This window comes from Symphalangus syndactylus, chromosome 23 (assembly GCF_028878055.3).
Source record: "Symphalangus syndactylus isolate Jambi chromosome 23, NHGRI_mSymSyn1-v2.1_pri, whole genome shotgun sequence".
NCBI lineage: Eukaryota > Metazoa > Chordata > Mammalia > Primates > Hylobatidae > Symphalangus > Symphalangus syndactylus.
This window is the reverse complement of record NC_072445.2, coordinates 12,876,855-12,898,384: the sequence shown is the minus strand read 5'-3', so window position 1 is coordinate 12,898,384 and position 21,530 is coordinate 12,876,855. Positions and strand designations below refer to the sequence as shown.

At 38.7% G+C, this 21,530-nt stretch overlaps 1 protein-coding gene across 12 annotated transcripts in view; it reads right to left on the bottom strand.

Annotated features, from left to right (window-relative positions):
• DNAH8 (dynein axonemal heavy chain 8) overlaps nucleotides 1-21,530 on the bottom strand; it is a 343,702-nt gene that overhangs the window by 196,363 nt on the left and 125,809 nt on the right. For all 12 annotated transcript variants that reach the window (XM_055263328.2, XM_063632277.1, XM_063632276.1 and 9 more), the window contains 7 exons: nucleotides 18,605-18,804; nucleotides 15,530-15,683; nucleotides 8,691-8,854; nucleotides 7,434-7,536; nucleotides 6,310-6,414; nucleotides 5,761-5,922; nucleotides 1,378-1,602 (listed from right to left, as the gene is read on the bottom strand). In XM_055263328.2, the coding sequence (XP_055119303.2) occupies nucleotides 1,378-1,602; nucleotides 5,761-5,922; nucleotides 6,310-6,414; nucleotides 7,434-7,536; nucleotides 8,691-8,854; nucleotides 15,530-15,683; nucleotides 18,605-18,804 (1,113 nt within the window). The remainder of the gene's footprint in view (nucleotides 1-1,377; nucleotides 1,603-5,760; nucleotides 5,923-6,309; nucleotides 6,415-7,433; nucleotides 7,537-8,690; nucleotides 8,855-15,529; nucleotides 15,684-18,604; nucleotides 18,805-21,530) is intronic.

Genomic DNA, 21,530 nt, shown 5'->3' with positions numbered 1-21,530 from the left:
GTTCTAATAATTGTACATGGAAAAATAAAATGCATATATGTTGGCCATGAGATCTCATTTAGTTGGGATGCAAACAGTTCAGTGGTGATTAAGTTAAAAGAAAATGGTTTCATAGTTTTTCTTATGTACAGGTTTTTTTTTTTAATCCCTCTGGATGTAAAGTTTGCTCAGCACTCAATTTTAAAAGAAATTTCTTTTATAGGACTTCAGCTTTAGGAGCCAGTGAGAGATGTATAGACAACATCCTCAAACGTATGCTGACAGCAGATACAAAAATGAACTCCATACTATTGCTTCTTGAGGTGGATGTCAATTAAAGTCAAAGTATAATGGTAACTGCAATTAGTAAAAGCTAGTCCGTGGAAGGCCAAAACAATATAAGTATGCAGCTTTCTGATATTAGCTAAATCCAGAGGTAAATCCTAGAGCAGTTTTTCCTCAAACTTCAATATGCATATGAATCTCCTAAGAATCTTGATAAAATGCAGACTCTGATTCAGTAGGTCTTGGATGGGAGGAGGAAGGCTGGAGATTCTGCTCTTTTCACCAACTTCCAGGTGATACCAAAGCACTGGTCAGCATGTAATACTTTGAGAAGCAAGGATCTGGGTTGCAGGGGGATGGATGGACTGACTGGATGTCCTTCAAATAATCTTCAATAAATATAAATTATCTGATCAGAACTTTTGATAAAAGTTCGAAACAGGTAGTCTGTGATCACATTCTCTAAAACAGGACCCAACCTGCATGAATTATGTGTCTCTGATGAAGGAAAGAGATACCTTTAAAATGTATCAAATCAAGTAGACTAAAGCAATAGGCGTTAAATGGGAGGTAAAGATTATCAAATAGTGGCATTTCAAAACCACCTATAATAGAAAAATCCTTGCTTTAGGAGAAGTTGGCCTTAGTCAAGTCCACTGGTTAGAGTCCCATTTCTAAAGGAATTCAAACATTTACCCTTCTTAGTCCCATCCTACAGAACTTTGCCTAAATCAAGCCCATGATCACCATCAACTGAACGAACAGCCGTGAGAGTGCTCTGAAGCCTGATTCCACTCCATCTGCGCTCCTTTTCCAATCAACCCAGCATAGCTTATGACCTAAATTATATCATGTTCCTGGTTATTTGGTTTAATGGAACAATTAGTTGGCTCATATCACATCAGTTGGTTCCAAACTTTCAGAGTGCCAAATGAATATATAATATGGTTAAGCCATCCAATACAGAAATACAATATTGTGGACATGATATTGATGGACAGTTATGAAAAAGGACCAAGTAAATGGAAAGTTCATGTAAGTTAGGCAACATATACAATTCTTAACTGTTCATTATTAGTTAGTACATGAAATTAAGAAAAAAAGATACCTTACCAAGTCATCAAAAATATCTCTCTGATGCACATGGATGGTAATTAGAGTCTCGAACTTCACTCTATCAAACTTGCTTAGATCGTGTGTTGTCTGACTAATGAGAGTATTTAGAATATCCAAAAATTTCTGATTGGTCACTTGCATGATTTTCCTGTCATCTTTTGCATTATGTAAAGCCTCTTCTGAATCGTGTGTCCACAACATCTGAATTCCCAGAAGTCCAACCTACAGATCCAGCAGAAAAATATTAAAATTTGCCAAATATTTAAAGCACATTCTCAATAAAATTTGGTGGTCACTTATTCACATTTTAAACTAAAAATGAGATCAACTTGCAGTTCTTCACTCCCAAAGGAGGGAAACAGTTAAAGTTTTAACCGTTAATATTTAATTATTTCAAAGTAGACAGATTAATGATCATTAAAACACTGGCTACCATTTGTTGAACTATATGCGTGTTATAGAAGATGGTTAGGAAATTTTTCTACAGAGGGCCTGAGACTATTGGACACTCCCATGCAACGATTTTTCTCTGTCAAGAAAAGCAAAGAAACTCTTTATTATCTGCTTGTTCTTGAACAGGGCTTCCCGAAGGTCTCTCTGCTTTCTAAAAACAATACACTGCCTATCTCCTTTCTTGATTGCTCCCTCTCTCTGATATCCACGTTTTTATCTACGTCTACTTTTCTGTCTCTATACTTATCTATAGAAGAGAGAGGGAGGCAGAAAATGAGAAGGGGAGAAGCTTGTATTTTTTGTATCCTGATGAACGCATAAAGAAATTGTGAGAGGATGTCCCTTAACCTACAATTTCTGCCCCAGAAAAGGTAATAAAAGTGGTCTGAGCATGCCCCACCCTCATCCCCTTCACTGAAATGGTTGTCCCTTCCGGAGCTCTCATTCATCCAGAGTCGAATGACAAATCCAACATCATTTGGACCAAAAAAGAGGACTGAAAGCAGGGCAGGCAGTATGTGGATACTGCTTGGCATGGGCTCAATAGTGAGAAAAGAATGTCCTTGCCTTAACGAGGGACTTTGATACTTTTCCTGCTAGAGCAGTGGCCAATCCTGGGCGCTGCAGCTAAAGATAAATGAAAGCACCTGGCTGAAGTGAGCAATGGGATCTGGAGAAAATAACCAGTGTCAGAAAGCGCCCCCAAGAGCAAGCAGATTCTGGCCCTGTCAGCAGCAGATGATGGTCCAAGGGGGGAAAGACAAAGAGAAAAACTACAAAAGCATAGCAGTGTAATACAAATAGACCAGCAGATCCCAAAACCCACTGCATAATGATGTCTATCCAAAGGCAATTCTTTACAATCATTATCTTGAGTCACCAAGAACAGCTTAAAATTATGTTTTTATACTCAGTCTAAAAAGGAATGCGACTTAGTGGTGAAAACCAGAGGATGTTTCATTAAAAAACAAAACAAAACAGCAAAACAAGAATGCTCATTCTCATCAATATTACTCGATGCCTATAATAAGCACATTAAACAGTATGAGAAGGCACCACATGTTCTCACGCACACAGGGAAGCCAAAATAAAGCTGACCTCAGAGAAGTGAAAGCAGAATGGAGGATACTAGAGGCTGGGAAGGGGAAGGAGAAGAGGAGGATAGGGATGGATTTGCTAAAGGACGCAAAATTATAGCCAGGTAGGAGGACCAAGTGTTAGTGATCTATACCAGTGGTCCCCAGCCATTTTGGCACCAGGGACCGGTTTCATGGAAGACAATTTTTCCATGGACGGGGGTCGCAGGACGCTTTAGATTCACATAAGCAGCGCACAGGCTCGATCCCTCAAATGCACAGTTCAGTTCACAATAGGGTTCGCACTCCTATGAGAATCTCATGCCGCCGCTGATCTGACAGGAGGTGGAGCACAGGCAGTAATGCCCCCTTGCCCACCGCTCACCTCCTGCTGTGAGACCCAGTTTCTAATAGCGCATGAACCGGTACTGATTTGTGGCCGGGCCAGGTGGGGGTGGTTGGGGACCCTTGTTCTATACCACTGTAGGATAACTATGGTTAAGAATAACATATAGTTTCAAATAGCTAGAAGGAGGATATTGAATGTTCCCAGTACAAAGAAATGATAAGTGTTTGAGATGATGGATATGCTAATTACTCTCATATTATACGCATCAAAACATCACTACGCACCCCATAAATATGTACAATTGTTATATGTCAATTTAAAAAAAGAACAAAGGAGAAAACAGCAATAAATACATAAATAAGGTATCGGAAGGGAATACACTAAAATATTAATAGTCATAATTTCCAGGTGGTAGAAATATGGGAAATTCTAATTTCCACTTTTATTTTATTTTTACTTTAAGTTTTGGGATACATGTGTGGAACGTGCAGGTTTCTTACACAGGTAAACGTGTGCCATGGTGGTTTGCTGCACCTATCAACCCATCACCTATGTATCCCACTTTTATATTTTTTGCATTTTCCAAAATTTTGCAGCAAGGATCCATGGCATTCAAATCTTTAAAATATGTTTTAAAAAAAAGCAGAAGTGGAATTTTAAATAATTTCAGATAAAAATGTTAAACTGATAGTAAGAAATTTCAGTCATTTGAAAAAATGCCTTAAAAAATTTAATATATATGTGTATATATGTATATATACACATATATGAATATATTCATATATACTTATATATACTTATGAATATATTCATATATTCATATATGTATATATGTATATATGTGTATAGTACAGAGTATTATATACATTATATATAATACTTTGTAAAATACAATGTATTATATACATGTATAAAATACTTTGTTTTTATATATGTGTATGTATATATATATAAAATACAAAGTATTTTACACGTGTATATATGTTTATATATATATACACACATACACTAGAGAAAATCCTGAAAACTAGTCATCTTTCCTACCACATCCTGTTCAACTTCACCACTGTCCTGGACTTGCTCTCAACTCTCTACCTAATGCTAAATCCTCAGTCTAATTTAGGCCAAGCCTCTCCTTCAGGATATACAGGGTCTGGAGAAAGAAAATACGTGGATTTAGTTTCAGGAACTCTTTTCTCAATTTAACAAAGTATTTTATAAAGCTTTATCACAAAGGTAATAATGCTAATAAGAATACTAAAGTTTCCCAAGGTATTACACAATATAAAAATCACAATATTATTCTCTCCGATAAAGGTTGATTCTATATCTGTCCTTCTGTGGTTTGAATAAATAATACATCATTCCAGCTGTCTTCATTTTGTGCGCACTAATTCAGGATTTGGAGCTCAGGTTGGGAGGAGCAGTTAGAGAAGGAATACCAACTGGGGAAAACTGCCTACATTTTCCTTGGATATCTCTTGCCTTTTATCCCATGCTCTCTCTGGTCAGATCACAAATCATCACTTCTCATTTCTCTTGAATGAAAGTGTAATGAAACCATTGGCACCTGCTCCAACCCTGGCCTCTTTGAGGTCTCCACTTTCTAAACAATAGTTGCATGAAAAAGCCTCTCAACAATTTATGTCCATTTTTAATTGCTTGAAGGGAAAATTAAAGACAAGATGGATTTCCTTTCAAGAAAAGGTATGCTCATTCCCTTTACATATATCCATATCTATATCCGTATCATATCTATGAATTGGTGTATATATATATACACACACACACACACATACACACATGCACACACACACACAGATGGTCCCCAACTTTCAATGGTACAACTTAACAATTTTTTTACTTTACGACAGTGCAAAAGCAATATGCATTTAGTAGAAAACTGTACTTTGAGTACCCATACAACTATTCTGTTTTTCACTTTCAGTGCAGTAGTCAATAAATTATAGGAGATAGTCAACACTTTATTATAAAATAGGCTTAGTGTTAGATGATTTTGCCTAATTGTAGGCTAACGTAAGTGTTCTGAGCATCTTTAAGATACACTAAACTAAGCTTATGATTTGGTAGGTTAGATGTATTAAATGCATTTTTGGTTAACGATGTTTTCAACTACGATGAGTTTGTTGGGAGATAACCCCATCATAAGTTGAGGAGTTTCTGTATACAAATACACACACACATGCACACACGCACACACACACACGCTTACATATGTATCTGTTAGACTCAATGTATGTGTCCTTCATGATAGGAAAATAGTGGCATATCCTCCTCTGGGACATGGGATGGGTTGGTCTAGAACGGTGTAGGTTGACAAGCAGGTGGTTGGGAGCTGAGGCTAAAATGAACATGAGTAGGCCACTCCAACCTAATTCAAAGCTACAATTGCCTCATACCACCAGGCCAACCACCTGCTAAGCATCCTTCCCCTTTATTTCCATTTCTTTTCACCATTACTTAAGCACTGTGTATTCTCACCTGTGCTGGAAAGTGGCTGAGGAACGGTAAGAGTTGAAATCCTGAATCACTGATTTGATAGAAAGCGGATCTAATTATATTATGTAATGATGACATCTGCATTTTTAACAAATCCAGTAGCCAAATCTCCACAGGACCCTTGGCCGTAACAGAATTATCCAACTAAAACAAAATTACAAGGATATTATAAATTGATAATAATTTGGCATTTTTACAGATGTTCCATGCACACTTAATAAATCATAGTGCCCTATGCCAAGCAAACAGTTTCATATTTTATACAAAATATTTTAAATATGGGTAAAATCATCTAATACTATAGCTGGAAGGAACTACAGGGATCACCTAGTCCAAAACTTTCACTTTATAAATTACAAAATGAGTCTCAGAGAAGTTAAAGGATTTATCTAAACTAGTTTTTAACAAAGCCCAGGGCTGTAGAATGAGAACTCCCTCTCCTCCTGTTTTTTTCTGTAAGAGAACTGCATTCTCCTCAACCTAAGTTTTTAAAGAAATTCTAATAACAAAATTTAAAGCAAGGTAAATTACAACAATTTTTTCTCCTTCTCTTGATATGACGGCCATGATGCGATCATAGTCTTTTGCATGAAATGTCACCTCATTGATGTTGTCAGATACTGCAGGGAGATGCGGCTGTAAGACAGAGGAAAACATCACACATGAGGCTGGACACAAAAGCCACTGAGATGTTTTTAAAAGCCTTAATATTTTGTATCTTTGTAAAAGGTTAAGTATTTACTTTATTGTCTCAAAAAATATAGAGACTCTTGCTTTGACGCTTAACTGGCTTGGAGGTCTACTTTTTAAAATCAAGCCCTACAGAATGTTTTCTCCAAGTCCTGCAAATGGCCCCTTCCCATGCTATGCAGATTAGACTAAGGACTGTCACCTTCCACCAGATGGGGACTGGACCATACCGCCTCCCCCCTCCTCCGCCCACAGATACAGCTTAGTCCTGCCCTCTCTCCTAGCTCTACCTCCACCTTTCACAGAGCCTTTCCATTCTCTTTTCTCATTGTTACAAGTCCCTGGAAACCAACAAGGAAACAACATTAGCCGTTTCCCAGATCCCCAAACCAGAACTGGTCCTGGGATGGGCCCTTCCGTGCCTCCCACTCTCAGTAAGCTACGGTTTTTCTTTTCCTCTTCCAAAGTATTGCTCTGGGAAATGGCTAAAAGCATTTGAGAAGTATTCAGGAAGGAAAAAAGGACAAATCCAAAATATAACCCCTATTTGGTCTAAGAATATTTAGAATGAAATACTAATAATGATAAATTCAATTTAATAAGCACATACTGTGTGCTAGAGACTTTGCTATGCATGATCTCATATAATCCTCATGACAGTCCTGTGAGGTGAGAACCATTAATATCCTGATTTTACAGATATGGAATTGAGGCATGGGGAAATTAGGAAGCCTGCCAAGGTCCCACAGCTAGGAGTGGCATAGTCAGTGCATAGCCACTCAACACTGCTGGACTGCATCAGGATGACAGGCTCCAAACACACAGAAAATATGAAATTTTATGATCAATGTAATTTGTAATACTCATCTTTCCTGCCTGCATTTTTAAGATTTTAACTTCACTTTTATTCTTAATTGTGTATGCTGTGGGAAAAGCAATTTAGATCACAGATTCTTAGATTATACCTGTATGGTGTGAGAATCACTGGCTTGTCCAAGAATTTCCAGGAGAACTGGATCAGATACAAAGAAGAATCTTGGAAACAGTAATCGTTTCTTCTCCAAATACCTTCAAATAAAGTCGATAGTATGTTACCAAGTAGTTTTTTTCCCCTAAATTATTATTTTTTTAGTCAAGACATAACCACTAACATCTTTGCTAAGATAATAGCAAACACCTAAAGTCATTTATCACCTACCCCTGCAATGTTTGGTGAAAACCAAAGTCCATGCTCCACCATGGATGACACTTGGGAAAACGAGAGATTCAGAGCAAGGCTGCTGCATCATCTGCTGTCCTCTCCTTTCTCATCAGATGCCCTCCTATGACCTTTCTAAGACTGCTGGAAACCTCATGGCTTAAACCCAGGGGGAGCACAAACCTTATCTCCAAACCAACACAGTTTGAGAGTGAAAGGGGGGACAACTAACCATTAAGCCAGGACAGAGGCGTAAACTTGGACAAACCAGGATGTATTATCACCCTATTTCAAATAGAGATTGAAAATGAACTGCCTTAAAAAAATTATCCTGACATCTATCCTCTTGTGACAGTAAAAATAAAATAAAATAAAAATGATTTGTGAGTTTGGTGAATTGTTCTCTTAGTGCACATTTCTATTCTATGCCTGCAGTGGCTTGAATGTTAGCCCTCAAAAAGACATGTACAGGTCTTATTCCCTGAAATCTGTGAGTGTGATCTTATTTGGAAAAAGGGCTTTTGCAGAGGGAATGAAGTTAAGGATCTTGAAGAGCCCTGAATCCAGTGACAAATGTCATAAGAGACACACAGGAAGAGGAGGAGAAGGCCAAGTGAAGACAGAGACAGAGATTGGAGTTACGAAGGCACGAACCAAGAAACTCCTAGAGCCACCAGAAGCCAAAAGAGGCAAGGGAGGATCCTCTCTCAGAGCCTTCAGAGGGAGCCAACACCTTGATTTCAGACTTCTTGTCTCCACAACTGTGAGAATGAATTTCTGTTGCTTTAAGCCAACTGTCTGTGGAAATTTGTTACAGCAGCCTGAGGAAACTAATACAATGCCTTAACCACCCCCAAGTCAAAGGTGCCTTCCTCACAGAAAAGTTCAATCTGTGTGAAATTTTAATTTCCTAGCCCCACTCTAAGCATCACTACCAAACCAGAAATGTAGTCAATACTAGTAAGTTTGGGATAAAACACTGTCACATACAAAATGATACGTGATTTAAAAATTAAACTCTTACCCTGTGAGTGACTTCTGACATACTTCCAACTGCTCATGTAAATGAGGTAAAAGTTGTCCCATGCTTTCATCTCCAACACAGCAATTAATCACATTGGGATTCTCATGAGCTCGCTGCATTATTTTTATCCACGACTTGTCAATATTCTGAAAACGTTTTGCTTCCTGAAAACGCATCCATAGCCAGTAAAGATTAGCATTTGGATAATTGAAAAAAAGCAAAGTCTTCACCTTGGAATTTTCTATAGTTCTTCAAACCAGCCTCTATTAGTCTCAGGCTGCATAATTTAAACAGACAATTTTTTTTTCATTTGAATTAATTCTGAGCGACACAAACTCAAAGTTATAAAACTGCATATTAAAATACTTCTTTATCACAACGAGGCTTATTGCTAATTTGTTTCATTGCATTTAACATGTTTTTCAAAGTACCACATGATTAATTTGCAGAGCTATCAACTTAAAGTTCCAATCTAGTGTTTCAGCACCCCAGGTGTTTTGGTTTGAGGAGCAAACTGAAGAAGCATGAAAATAACTTGATCTCAGGATCTTTGGAATAATTACAGCTCAATAGTACCCCAGGGCGGGGGAAAAAAAGAAAAAAGACAGTAAAGCCACAAAGCAAAGTTTCATTTACATTTTCGCAAGTGAAAATTTTCTATTTACTATGAATGATATTAAGCTTTGCACTCAATTGCAAAAATGCCTCTAGCAATTGGCATAATCTTTCCTCTTTTAAAAATACAGACTTCTGATTAAAAAACAAAAATGATATATTTCAGTTTAATGTTTTAAAAATGTGCTATTAGTACAAAGGAAATCAGCCATTTTCCAAAAAAAAAAAAAAAAAACCCTCTTTTATCCTTGATTTTTAACCTATATAGATCCTGTTTGTAAATACAGAAATTTAGGAAGAGCAGGCTTAATTTTCTAATAGCAAAGTTACCTTCATCAACTAAACCTATCTGTTATTATAGTTATTGGCATTTATTTAAAAGGCCCCAATAGAGCTGTTTTAAAGGTTTTGTTACAGCCTCTTTTAAAATATACAGACTTCTGATTAAAAAACAAAAATGATATATTTTAGTTTAACGTTTTAAAAATGTGCTATTAGTACAAAGGAAATCAGCCATTTTCAAAAAAAAAACCTCTTTTATCTTCGATTTTTAACCTATATAGATCCTGTTTGTAAATACAGAAGTTTAGGAAGAGCAGGCTTAATTTTCTAATAGGAAAGTTACCTTCATCGACTAAACCTATCAGTTATTATAGTTACTGGCATTTATTTAAAAGGCCCCAATAGAGCTGTTTTAAAGGTTTTGTTACAGCCTCCCAAGGCTGTTTTCTTGCTCCACAGTATGTTTCTGATCTGCTAGTAGTAGACTTACTAATAATTAACTAAAGTTGATCTGTGCTTACAGAATATGGATTAATTTTAATACTATTCTCAGAGGAATATTATGAGGTTAACTCTTAGAAGAGATGAACTACTATAATAGTACTGCATTTGAATGTACCTCATATCCTCAAACAACCTCGAGATTATTCACTGTTTAAAACTATGTGAGTTTCTTCTTTCTGCTAATCAGAGGTCAGCACTTTCTAAAAAACTTTCTCTGTAAAGGGCCAGATAGTAAAGATGTTAGACTTTTTGGGTCATATAATGTCAGTTATAACTACTCAACTCTGCTGTTGAGTACAATACATAAAAGGATGGATGTGGTTGAAATTCAAAACAATAGCAAAGAAGTTAAAAACTTTGAAAAAAAATTAGAAGAATGGATAACTAGAATAACCAATGGAGAGAAGGGCTTAAAGGAGATGATGGAGCTGAAAGCCAAGTTTCGAGAACTACGCGAAGAATGCAGAAGCCTCAGTAGCAGATGCGATCAACTGGAAGAAAGGGTATCGCTGATAGAAGATGAAATGAATGAAATGAAGAGAGAAGGGAAGTTTAGAGAAAAAAAGAATAAAAAGAAATGAACAAAGCCTCCAAGAAATTTGGGACTATGTGAAAAGACCAAACCTACGTCTGATTGGTGTACCTGAAAATGATGGGGAGAATGGAACCAAGTTGGAAAACACTCTGCAAGATATTATCCAGGAGAACTTCCCCAATCTAGCAAGGCAGGCCAGCATTCAGATTCAGGAAATACAGAGAACGCCACAAAGATACTCCTCGAGAAGGGCAACTCCAAGACACATAATTGTCAGATTCACCAAAGTTGAAACGAAGGAAAAAATGTTAAGGGCAGCCAGAGAGAAAGGTCGGGTTACCCACAAAGGGAAGCCCATCAGACTAACAGCTGATCTCTCAGCAGAAACTCTACAAGCCAGAAGAGAGTGGGGGCCGATATTCAACATTCTTAAAGAAAAGAATTTTCAACCCAGAATTTCCTATCCCGCCAAACTAAGCTTCATAAGTGAAGGAGAAATAAAATACTTTACAGACAAGCAAACGCTGAGTGATTTTGTCACCACCAGGCCTGCCCTAAAAGAGCTCCTGAAGGAAGCACTAAACATGGAAAGGAACAACCGGTACCAGCCCCTGCAAAAACATGCCAAATTGTAAAGACCATCGAGGCTAGGAAGAAACTATGGCAACTAACGAGCAAAATAACCAACTAACATCATAATGGCAGGATCAGATTCACACATAACAATATTCACGTTAAATGTAAATGGGCTAAATGCTCCAATCAAAAGACACAGACTGGCAAACTGGATAAGGAGTCAGGACCCATCAGTGTGCTGTATTCAGGAAACCCATCTCACGTGCAGAGACACACATAGACTCAAAATAAAGGGATGGAGGAAGATCTATCAAGCAACTGGAAAACAAAAAAAGGCAGGGGTTGCAATCCTAGTCTCTGATAAAATAGACTTTAAACCAACAAAGATCAAAAGAGACAAAGAAGGCCATTACATAATGGTAAAGGGATCAATTCAACAAGAAGAGCTAACTATCCTAAATATATATGCACCCAACACAGGAGCACCCAGATTCATAAAGCAAGTCCTCAGTGACCTACAAAGGGACTTAAACTCCCACACAATAATAATGGGAGATTTTAACACCCCACTGTCAGCATTAGACAGATCAACGAGACAGAAAGTTAACAAGGATATCCAGGAATTGAACTCAGCTCTACATAAAGTGGACCTAATAGACATCTACAGAACTCTCCACCCCAAATCAACAGAATATACATTTTTTTCAGCACCACACCACACCTATTCCAAAATTGACCACATAGCTGGAAGTAAAGCTCTTCTCAGCAAATGTAAAAGAACAGAGATTATAACAAACTGTCTCTCAGACCACAGTGCAATCAAACTAGAACTCAGGATTAAGAAACTCAGTCAAAACCGCTCAACTACATGGAAACTGAACAACCTGCTCCTGAATGACTATTGGGTACATAATGAAATGAAGGCAGAAATAAAGATGTTCTTTGAAACCAACGAGAACAAAGACACAACATACCAGAATCTCTGGGACACGTTCAAAGCAGTGTGTAGAGGGAAATTTATAGCACTAAATGCCCACAAGAGAAAGCAGGAAAGATCCAAAATTGACACCCTAACATCACAATTAAAAGAACTAGAAAAGCAAGAGCAAACACATTCAAAAGCTAGCAGAAGGCTAGAAATAACTAAAATCAGAGCACAACTGAAGGAAATAGAGACACAAAAAACCCTTCAAAAAATTAATGAATCCAGGAGCTGGTTTTTTGAAAAGATCAACAAAATTGATGGACCGCTAGCAAGACTAATAAAGAAGAAAAGAGAGAAGAATCAAATAGATGCAATAAAAAACGAAAAAGGGGATATCACCACCGATCCCACAGAAATACAATCTACCATCAGAGAATACTACAAACACCTCTATGCAAATAAACTAGAAAATCTAGAAGAAATGGATAAATTCCTCGACAAATACACCCTCCCAAGACTAAACCAGGAAGAAGTTGAATCTCTGAATAGACCAATAACAGGTTCTGAAATTGTGGCAATAATCAATAGCTTACCAACCAAAAAGAGTCCAGGACCTGATGGATTCACAGCTGAATTCTACCAGAGGTACAAGGAGGAACTGGTACCATTCCTTCTGAAACTATTCCAATCGATAGAAAAAGAGGGAATCCTCCCTAACACATTTTACGAAGCCAGCATCGTCCTGATACCAAAACCTGGCAGAGACATAACCAAAAAAGAGAATTTCAGACCAATATCCTTGATGAACATTGATGCAAAAATCCTCAATAAAATACTGGCAAACCGAATCCAGCAGCACATCAAAAAGCTTATCCACCATGATCAAGTGGGCTTCATCCCTGGGATGCAAGGCTGGTTCAACATACGCAAATCAATAAATGTAATCCAGCATATAAACAGAACCAAAGACAAAAACCACATGATTATCTCAATAGATGCAGAAAAGGCCTTTGACAAAATTCAACAACCCTTCATGCTAAAAACTCTCAATAAATTAGGTATTGATGGGACGTATCTCAAAATAATAAGAGCTATCTACAACAAACCCACAGCCAATATCATACTGAATGGGCAAAAACTGGAAGCATTCCCTCTGAAAACTGGCACAAGACAGGGATGCCCTCTCTCACCGCTCCTATTCAACATAGTGCTGGAAGTTCTGGCCAGAGCAATCAGGCAGGAGAAGGAAATAAAGGGTATTCAATTAGGAAAAGAGGAAGTCAAATTGTCCCTGTTTGCAGATGACATGATTGTATATCTAGAAAACCCCATTGTCTCAGCCCAAAATCTCCTTAAGCTGATTAGCAACTTCAGCAAAGTCTCAGGATACAAAATCAATGTACAAAAATCACAAGCATTCTTGTACACCAATAACAGACAAACAGAGAGCCAAATCAGGAGTGAACTCCCATTCACAATTGCTTCAAAGAGAATAAAATACCTAGGAATCCAACTTACAAGGGATGTGAAGGACCTCTTCAAGGAGAACTACAAACCACTGCTCAATGAAATCAAAGAGGATACAAACAAATGGAAGAACATTCCATGCTCATGGGTTGGAAGAATCAATATCGTGAAAATGGCCATACTGCCCAAGGTAATTTATAGATTCAATGCCATCCCCATCAAGCTACCGATGACTTTCTTCACAGAATTGGAAAAAACTACTTTAAAGTTCATATGGAACCAAAAAAGAGCCCGCATCGCCAAGTCAATCCTAAGCCAAAAGAACAAAGCTGGAGGCATCACGCTACCTGACTTTAAACTATACTACAAGGCTACAGTAACCAAAACAGCATGGTACTGGTACCACAACAGAGACATAGATCAATGGAACAGAACAGAGCCCTCAGAAATGATGCCGCATAGCTACAACTATCTGATCTTTGACAAACCTGACAAAAACAAGAAATGGGGAAAGGATACCCTATTTAATAAATGGTGCTGGGAAAACTGGCTAGCCATATGTAGAAAGCTGCAACTGGATCCCTTCCTTACACCTTATACAAAAATTAATTCAAGATGGATTAAAGACTTATATGTTAGACCTAAAACCATTAAAATCCTACAAGAAAACCTAGGCAATACCATTCAGGACATAGGCGTGGGCAAGGACTTCATGTCTAAAACACCAAAAGCAATGGCAACAAAAGCCAAAATCGACAAATGGGATCTCATTAAACTAAAGAGCTTCTGCACAGCAAAAGAAACTATCATCAGAGTGAACAGGCAACCTACACAATGGGAGAAAATTTTTGCAACCTACTCATCTGACAAAGGGCTAATATCCAGAATCTACAATGAACTCAAAGAAATTTACAAGAAAAAAACAAACAACCCCATCAAAAAGTGGGCAGAGGACATGAACAGACACTTCTCAAAAGAAGACATTTATGCAGCCAAAAAACACATGAAGAAATGCTCCTCATCACTGGCCATCAGAGAAATGCAAATCAAAACCACAGTGAGATACCATCTCACACCAGTTAGAATGGCCATCATTAAAAAATCAGGAAACAACAGGTGCTGGAGAGGATGTGGAGAAATAGGAACACTTTTACACTGTTGGTGGGACTGTAAACTAGTTCAACCATTGTGGAAGTCAGTGTGGCGATTCCTCAGGGATCTAGAACTAGAAATACCATTTGACCCAGCCATCCCATTACTGGGTATATACCCAAAGGACTATAAATCATGCTGCTATAAAGACACATGCACACGTATGTTTATTGCGGCACTATTCACAATAGCAAAGAGTTGGAACCAACCCAAATGTCCAACAACAATAGACTGGATTAAGAAAATGTGGCACATATACACCATGGAATACTATGCAGCCATAAAAAATGATGAGTTCGTGTCCTTTGTAGGGACATGGATGAAACTGGAAAACATCATTCTCAGTAAACTATCGCAAGGACAAAAAACCAAACACCGCATGTTCTCACTTATAGGTGGGAATTGAACAATGAGAACTCATGGACACAGGAAGGGGAACATCACGCTCCGGGGACTGTTGTGGGGTGGGGGGAGGGGGGAGGGACAGCATTAGGAGATACACCTAATGCTAAATGACGAGATAATGGGTGCAGGAAATCAACATGGCACATGGATACATATGTAACAAACCTGCACATTGTGCACATGTACCCTAAAACCCTAAAGTATAATAAAAAAAAAAAAAAAAAAAACTTTATTTACAAAAACAAGTAAGTGGGCCATAGTTTGCCAAGCCCTGGCATAGTCCAGCCTTGACCATATGTCTTTGTGAAGACTTTTACAGAGACATATAGACAACATACACCAAATTATTTTATCAGTAACTACAAAAGCCGTATTTACCTGAGGCAGCTGTTTGGCAATATCTCCACCTACAAAGACGGCTTCAAGATAAACCCAAAGGTTCTGTACTACAAGCCACTCTTCAATTATATCTGAGGAAGTGGACAATTTATACACCCAATTCTGGATATTTTTTTTAAATGGAGCATTGTATCTAAAAGGTAAGAACAGAAAAGATCACATTTCAAAGAAGATTCAGAAAATAGTATGGCCTTACCAAAGTAAATTCCAGAAGAAATATTACCTTGGGAATGAATGTTTTGTCCTTAAAGGGCAGTTCCTAATAGATATCATACAGCTAATAAAAATTGTTGCTTTTCGTGAATAAAACTCACATAACTATAGTGATTTTACTTATTGTTCCCATGTGTCAGTCATAGAATAGGAGAATGGGCCTAGTTTTATGGTGCATAGGTCCAGCAAAGGAACTGTGCTGGTTGCTTCTGGGAGTAAATGCCAAGCAAGGAATAAGATGGTTTTCCAAAACGTCTGTGAACCAAATCCAAGTGGGGTCTGCTTGTGAGAGTAACACGTTAAGACACCGTTACTGGTCCATGGAACTATTGAATCTAGGGAAAGAGAACACTATCCAGGGATTTTCCTTTTATGAATGGTCTTGAAGGTTTCATCCAGCAAGAGACAGACTATTTTCATCCAGGAAGAGACAGACTATCTCTAAAGGGACAGAACAAATCAGATCCCTAAAGATCAGGAGAGAGTTAGGTATCACCAGGTTCACCTGGAGAAGATGACCACAAAGCCAGGGTCAAGCTTGAGGTCTGATGTTCACTTACAGGTGTGCTCTTCCCACCCACAGACGGAGAATTACACCACGTACTGCAACTAGATTCTGCAGAGCTAGAGACCCAGGGTTGCTACCCCCATATAGCATGGCTCCTGTTTTCTTATCATCAGGGCTTGCTGAAGTGTTTATGAGAATACAAGGGGTCCAGACAGCTGAGCACAACAAAGGAAGACAAGAAAGAGAATGGATGCCATGGAGGAAGCAATGGGAGGCTACTGGGTAAAAACCCCAACTACCTACAGTTAGAACAAGAAGCCAACTGCAGTGTGTAGCAAGGGCAAGCAGTTTCAATGTGGTGCAGTGACATTTGCTGGTGAGTGGCATTTGTTGACTAGGATCTTCAAACTTTTCTTGATCTCGGACAGAGTGATTCAAATGTAGAATGGGGTTTTTTCTGGGTACGGTCTGATGCCTGAATACAACTCATAACTTCCCTGAAAGCCTATGTTATACATGAAGTTATAAATGGAGTTGTACATAAATTGCTCTAAGGAGGTAGGTAATCCAGTTGTTCAGGCAGTAAGAGGCATTTTTCCCAATACTCAGTTTATACTGTTTCCCTGGCCACTGGTGGAGAGCTGAAAGGCAGTCAATAAGCCAAAAACATCTTCCAAATAAAGACATGTAAACCAACACGGCATGGGCAGGCATTTAGGGAGATGAAGCAACTAGATAGGCCAAAAATGGTTCTGCACAGAAAACAAAGAGTCATCCTTGATGGTGTATAACTTCTAGAGATGGAAAAGGGAGATCTGAAATAAAATCGAGCATAGCTAGTTTCTGTCCTTTGGCCAGATACCTGCATTGTACAACTTTGTGTGGTCAAACCCACCATGGCCCATGAAGTCCCATGGAATCAGGGATCCACCAGGGAAGTGTCACAATCCAGGCAATACCTACAGCCAAGTCCCACCCAAGGAGACATACAGCTTCCTTCTGAAGTCACATCAAAGTAGTCCTAGAGATCCAGCAGGTATGACTCACTACTAGGTCAGTCTGTGGTTAGTTCTGGAACAGGCTTTCCAGACCTACTTGGCACTGCAAATTTCTCTAGGAGGAGAATCTCCCAGAATGTGATGACTTCTTAGCTATCCTTATACTCTTTCTGGCAGGGCCTAGAAGTTTGTAAACATTGAGTTTACTAATACACAAATAGGTATTTTACTAATCAGGTTATGTCTAAGTAAGTATGAATTGAAGAAAGCCTTCAAATCCTGAATTTCTTGGCTGCAGACACTGCCCAGGTGAATCTACAGCCCTTCATCAACAGGTCATCATCCAGGAAGTCAGATGGCAAAATTTGCAATGAACCATAGGGCAGCAGTATCCCATGAAGTCTAGGAAGTACTGAATATCCTGTGGTCATCTTTGCCAGGATTCCCTGAACGCAGAGGATGCATCCGAGACCTTGACCTTTATAAATCCAACCCAGAACTCCCTGGACTGGCAGCTTTGTCATTATGCAAATATAAGACTGCCCCTGGAGCCAGAGATCATGCAGGATGCCACTCACTAACCAGTGATCCCAACCTGGAAAAAGGATATTAGCTATTTCTTAGGTGTGTTCAGGTGAAGAATAGTTGAAGACTACTGTACAGTCAGCTAGAGGAATAGAGGTTGCCAGTGCCAAAGACCTGACAGAATATTTAATCTGACTGAGTCCTACAGGAATTTCCTAAAGCTGCACTCAAGATCATAGGCACCTCCAAGCTGGTCTGTAGTTCAATGATGAACAGGTGACCTCATTCGGGCCATAATAGTCTCAGGCTCTTTTCACCATAAAAAATGAGTCTCTAAGTAAGTGCCAAGCCCCTAATGGGTAGATTGCTCTAGTGGTAGATTGCTGTAGTGGTAGATTGCTCTCACGGGTGGCCAGCAGGCTTTTCCCGGGCCACTGGGTGAATGTTTGAACAAGTTTAGCCAAGAGGTCAATGATGTCAAATCAGAGGAACAAAGGAGAGAAAAGATGAAATGAAGAGGTCATCTCAGTGGGCAGCCAAGACCTTCAGAGGACAAGCTGCCAGTCTGGGGAGGAATAATTAGGATGGGGCCCACTAGGAAAAATAGGGAAGGGGAGATGAGTACCATTAAAGAAGAGATGGAGGCCATGATTATTAGGGAAAATGGGCAGTTTGTATAGGAACAGACAAGATAACAGCAATTTAGTGCAGAATCCTATCCAATGCAAGAGCTTTAAAACTGAGCTTTTACTTAGAATTTTATAACCCTAAATATCCCATTTAAACCTCTCCCTCAAATTACAAAATTACCTGTTGCTGAGTAAAGACCCTAAGACCATTAAACTATCCTCCATCAAAGTGATAATTTCTCCCGATTCGGTTCCTTTGAGCAGGAGCTCTCCTTTTCCTTTAAATGCTGCAAAACTCAGATTTTGGTTGGTCCAATTCTCAATCACCTGAGTCAGCTTGGCTTCGATATCCTTCTCCTTAATGGCAGATATGCAAATATCCTTTGAAGGAAAAGCAAAGAATATGTCATGATGTTTTCAACTACAAATTAAGTGCATCATCAAATCATAGAATTTTTTTTTAGCTTGAAAGGGACCTGTCAGTCACCCAGTTCATTTAGTCATTTTAGAGCCAAGAAAAGGCTTCACATCACTGTGTTGCAACTTGACACTAGAGCCTTACTAATTATTTACTAATCCCCGACTACTAATTATTTTTCTGTACCACGTACATGAAACAATGGGACTTAAATCATCATTTTTCGGATTATGTTTTCAATTGGAGCTTTTGGCTAAAATGGGGATAATCACAGCTGCCCTGTTTATCCCAGAGGTTAGCTATGAGAATCAAATGAGAATATACATGAGAGTCTTTTGAACTCTTTCAAGTAACATATAGATATTACTATGTTCCTGCCTGTTCTGGTCCTAATATGAATATCTCATTTGCTTAAGCATCAATTGTTTTTTTCTTATGGGTTTTTCTATGTTTTTTTTTGAGAATACTTAATAAGAAAGACTCACGAAAGAAAATAAAAGTAACATATTTTCCCCACAATGCCTCAATGTGTGTTCATAGTTAGAATCACAGAGATGAAAAAGAATTTAAAGGTGTAAGATGCTTCCACAAATGATCTTAACACAAATTAGTGTGTAATAAATGTCCTAAGAATGATGTGAACCATGGTGATTTCTGAGGAGGAAGGCCTGTGCTGAGGAGGAACAGCTTCGTAGAGGAGGAGGTGAGATTCCAGCAGAGGCTCTCTGGGAGGAAGAGGAAACTCTATACTGAAGGGAAGGCTTCCTTTAGAGGCAGTGAGTCCAGTAACAGCAGGAATCTAATTTGGCTAATGGTAAAGCATGTGTGGCTGAGCAACTAGACGTATCTGGGGTAGACAGTACTAAGACTCTGTTTTGTGTACCAAGAGTCATTAACAGAATCCCGGAATTACTTGAAATTGTATAATAAAGCACAGCCTACGAATGGCTATAATATTAAGTATAAAAACCTACTTATAAGAAGGAGATGGTCACCAAAGTGTTTCTAACTTTTTGTTTCTTGGTCATATTTACAAATAGGACAAAAATGCTTTGAAAGAAAAGCTTTTTGTGTACACATGTCGTTAAAAAGAGGTAGGGGAAGGCAGAAAACCCAAACCATGCATTTGGGAGATTTCTGGTCACATGGTGCATTTTCTCAACTCCAAAAACATAGAATAATGGATAAAATAATTTTTTAAAAGTAAGTAAAAAAGCAAACAGAGCCAGGCTTTAAAAAAAGATAAACATATCCATGAACCAAAAGTGGAAAAGCTATGCAAACCAGTTGGTGGAGCTGAAACACAGGCCTGAGGCCTGGTCACTGGGGCCAGGCCTTTGGTTCCCATGGGGTGAAGAAGAGTAAAAATGATCTATAGGAAAAGGAGTACCTGGGCTGGAGTCTAAAGCCCTCCATTCATGGAAGGAGGCTGAAAACACTGCCTCCAGCTGCCAACTAGGCAACTAGATTTAATGGAACTGTGGACCTGGGGGATGGGGTGACACAAAACCAGCCCCACAACCACGACCTGAAATAGGTCAGCACATTCCTGGATCATCACACCACAGCACAGCAGGGGATGGAGACCGCTATTACAACACCTGGCTCTCAACTTGGGGCTGAGGGGACATGGGCAGTGGAGGAGGCAACCGCAAGGCCACTAGACAAGGAAAACTAAGACATGAACAGACAGAGGCAATTTTAACACATTATACAAGCCAAAATTTTTGAAATCCTGCCCATTCGAAATGAGTCCTCCCAGCCACCCCAATAAAAATTATAAAACCCATGAAAAAAATCTAAGGCTCAGATGATAGCCAACATAAAAAACGATCACGGCAAAAATTCAGTCCAGGTGAAATTAATCTTAAAGAAGAATCTGAAAACATCTTTATGTTTAATTTGGAGTTGTTGAAGTATAGATAAAGATAGTATAGATAAAATAATATTGGCCATGAGTTGATAAATGTTAGAGCAAGGAGATCTTTACTTTTGTATGTGTTTAAAATTTTCCCTAATGAAAAATGTTTAAATAATTATGTTTAAAATGCTCAAAGAGATAAGTGAAGACATCTATAAATCTATAGATTTGAAACCCACAGATCTGGGAATAGATATAGATTTAAGACTGTAGATCTAAGAATCTACAAAAAGGACAGAAAATTTTTAATGCAAAAATGAAAAAAAAAAACGTTGGCCACAAAAAAGAACCAATTAAAAATCTTGGAAAGGAAGAATGTAATAATAGAAAATTCAAGAGGCCGGGCGCGGTGGCTCAAGCCTGTAATCCCAGCGCTTTGGGAGGCCGAGGCGGGCGGATCACGAGGTCAGGAGATCGAGACCATCCTGGCTAACACGGTGAAACCCCATCTCTACTAAAAATACAAAAAAATTAGCCGGGCGTGGTGGCGGGCGCCTGTAGTCCCAGCTACTCAGAGAGGCTGAGGCAGGAGAATGGCGTGAACCCGGGAGGCGGAGCTTGCAGTGAGCCGAGATTGCACCACTGCACTCCAGCCTGGGGGACAGAGTGAGACTCTGTCTCAAAAAAAAAAAAAAAAAAAAATAGAAAATTCTAAAAACTTTAAGACTGTACAGGAAAAAGCATAAAATTAGAAATTTGGAAAATAGTTCAGAGGGATTCGCCAAGAACACAATACATAAATAAACAAATATTTTTTAAGTGGAAGTG